The 2,517-nt window shown below is 45.3% G+C and overlaps 1 protein-coding gene across 21 annotated transcripts in view; it reads left to right on the top strand.

Annotated features, from left to right (window-relative positions):
• LOC128896681 (plasma membrane calcium-transporting ATPase 3) overlaps window positions 1–2,517 on the top strand; it is a 105,308-nt gene that overhangs the window by 44,703 nt on the left and 58,088 nt on the right. For all 21 annotated transcript variants that reach the window (XR_008462069.1, XR_008462068.1, XR_008462067.1 and 18 more), the window contains 2 exons: window positions 174–658; window positions 962–2,007. Coding sequence is in view for 15 of the 21 variants with exons in the window: in XM_054160060.1 (XP_054016035.1) it covers window positions 174–658; window positions 962–2,007 (1,531 nt within the window). In the remaining 6 variants the exon portion in view is untranslated. The remainder of the gene's footprint in view (window positions 1–173; window positions 659–961; window positions 2,008–2,517) is intronic.

Here is a 2,517-nt window from a genome sequence, read left to right as displayed (position 1 = left end):
TCACCTTTTCGAGGTGGTTCTTTGCTTGGATTCTCTAGCTTTCAAATGAAATATAACCTTGTGAATATTTCCTTTGATAATGCCACCACAAATCAGGAAAATAATTGTCCAGATTCTTCCACTTTATGTTTTTAACTGACGTATGTGTGACGTTTCTATGGTATGTGTTGCAGAAAATGATGAAAGACAACAACTTGGTCCGTCACTTGGACGCTTGTGAAACGATGGGCAACGCTACAGCGATCTGTTCGGACAAAACTGGTACCCTGACAACCAACCGTATGACCGTTGTTCAGTCGTACATATGCGAGAAGATGAGCAAGACGATCCCGAAGTTCTCGGACTTACCGAACCACGTTGGAAACTATATAATACAAGCTATATCTATTAATTCGGCGTACACATCCAGAATAATGCCCTCGCAAGACCCTACAGAGTTGCCGCTTCAAGTCGGCAATAAAACCGAATGTGCCTTACTTGGATTCGTAGTAGCCCTGGGCATGAACTATCAGACGATACGAGACGATCAACCTGAGGAAACCTTCACGCGGGTGTACACGTTCAATAGCGTTAGGAAGAGCATGTCTACCGTCATTCCGAGGAAGGGTGGTGGATACAGGCTTTTCACCAAGGGCGCTTCCGAGATCATCATGAAGAAGTACGATATCATTCCTCTTCGTTCATACACTAGTTTCATTATTAACCTTTAGACTGGCTAGAAATGAATTTCTCAAAAATATTTTCTTATAGAGAATGACAAAAGAAAATTCCAGCAAAAATTAATCATATAAATAAAAAATGATACACATACTAGTGCAGATTATTAAGCTCTCCTCAATTAAACATTTAATGGAATAAATTGTAGAGTGTAGATGATAAAAAAAGCATAGCATAGCATATAAATGAAAAATTCACAGGTTTACTAGGATAAATAACAATGATAACCGTTGGTTGTTCGCAGATGTGCCTTTATATATGGTCGCGAAGGTCATTTGGAGAAATTTACCAAAGAGATGCAAGAGCGTTTGGTAAAGAACGTAATCGAACCAATGGCGTGCGACGGGCTTCGTACCATCTCCATTGCTTATCGCGACTTTGTTCCTGGCAAGGCAGAGATCAATCAAGTTCACATCGACAACGAGCCGAATTGGGACGACGAGGAGAACATTGTGAATAACCTGACGTGTCTTTGCATCGTCGGTATCGAGGATCCGGTTCGTCCGGAGGTGCCGGACGCGATCAGAAAGTGCCAGAAGGCGGGCATCACCGTGCGAATGGTGACGGGAGACAATATTAATACCGCGCGCTCGATCGCCCTGAAATGCGGTATATTGAAGCCGAACGAGGACTTTCTGATCCTCGAGGGGAAAGAGTTCAACAGGAGGATCAGGGACAGCAACGGGGAGGTGCAGCAGCATCTGTTGGACAAAGTGTGGCCCAAGTTGAGGGTGTTGGCCAGGTCGTCGCCCACGGACAAGTACACGCTGGTGAAGGGCATAATCGACAGTCAGGCGAGCGTGAGCCGCGAGGTGGTAGCCGTGACCGGCGACGGGACGAACGACGGCCCGGCTCTGAAGAAGGCCGACGTCGGTTTCGCTATGGGTATCGCCGGTACAGATGTCGCCAAGGAAGCTTCCGATATCATTTTAACGGACGATAATTTCTCTTCGATCGTGAAGGCAGTTATGTGGGGTAGAAACGTCTACGATAGTATAGCAAAGTTCTTGCAGTTTCAGCTGACCGTCAATGTCGTCGCTGTTATAGTTGCTTTTATCGGAGCATGTGCAGTGCAAGATTCCCCCCTTAAAGCAGTGCAGATGTTGTGGGTGAACCTAATCATGGACACGTTAGCGTCTCTCGCTTTGGCCACCGAAATGCCTACGCCTGATCTTCTACTTCGCAGACCGTACGGTCGCACGAAACCACTTATCTCCAGGACAATGATGAAGAACATCCTTGGCCAGGCCCTCTATCAGTTGACCGTTATTTTTATGCTTCTTTTCCTTGGTAAATATCGTTTCTACCCTCGGCTCATCCTTAATCCAAAGAAATAAGAACGATAGAGGCTCGTTACTTGGGTGTAACGTTACAAAATTTTAATTAGACATATTTAGGATACTTACGAAGAGACGATAATACTTCAATGACCACGTCACAGTCACTTTTCACATCAGTAACTATATTTCTTCTGAGAAACAGTGGAACAGCTTCCTAGCTCTCGATCAGACGCTCTGAAGCTTTCAAGCTCACTAGCAGACGCTCTGATGCTTTCTAAGCCTTCGAGCAGAAGCTTTGGATTTTTCTAAGCCTGCGAGCAGAAGCTTTGGAGCTTCCTAAGCCTTCGAGCAGAAGCTTTGGATTTTTCTAAGCCTGCGAGCAGAAGCTTTGGATTTTTCTAAGCCTTCGAGCAGAAGCTTTGGAGTTCTCTAAGCCTTCAAGGAGAAGCTTTGGAGCTCTCTAAGTATTTGAGCAGAAGCTTTGGAGCTCTCTAAGCCTTTGAGCAGAAGCTTTGGAGCT

Source organism: Hylaeus anthracinus, unplaced genomic scaffold (genome assembly GCF_026225885.1).
Source record: "Hylaeus anthracinus isolate JK02 unplaced genomic scaffold, UHH_iyHylAnth1.0_haploid 11978, whole genome shotgun sequence".
NCBI classification, from domain to species: Eukaryota; Metazoa; Arthropoda; class Insecta; order Hymenoptera; family Colletidae; genus Hylaeus; species Hylaeus anthracinus.
This window is presented reverse-complemented; position numbering and strand designations above follow the sequence as displayed.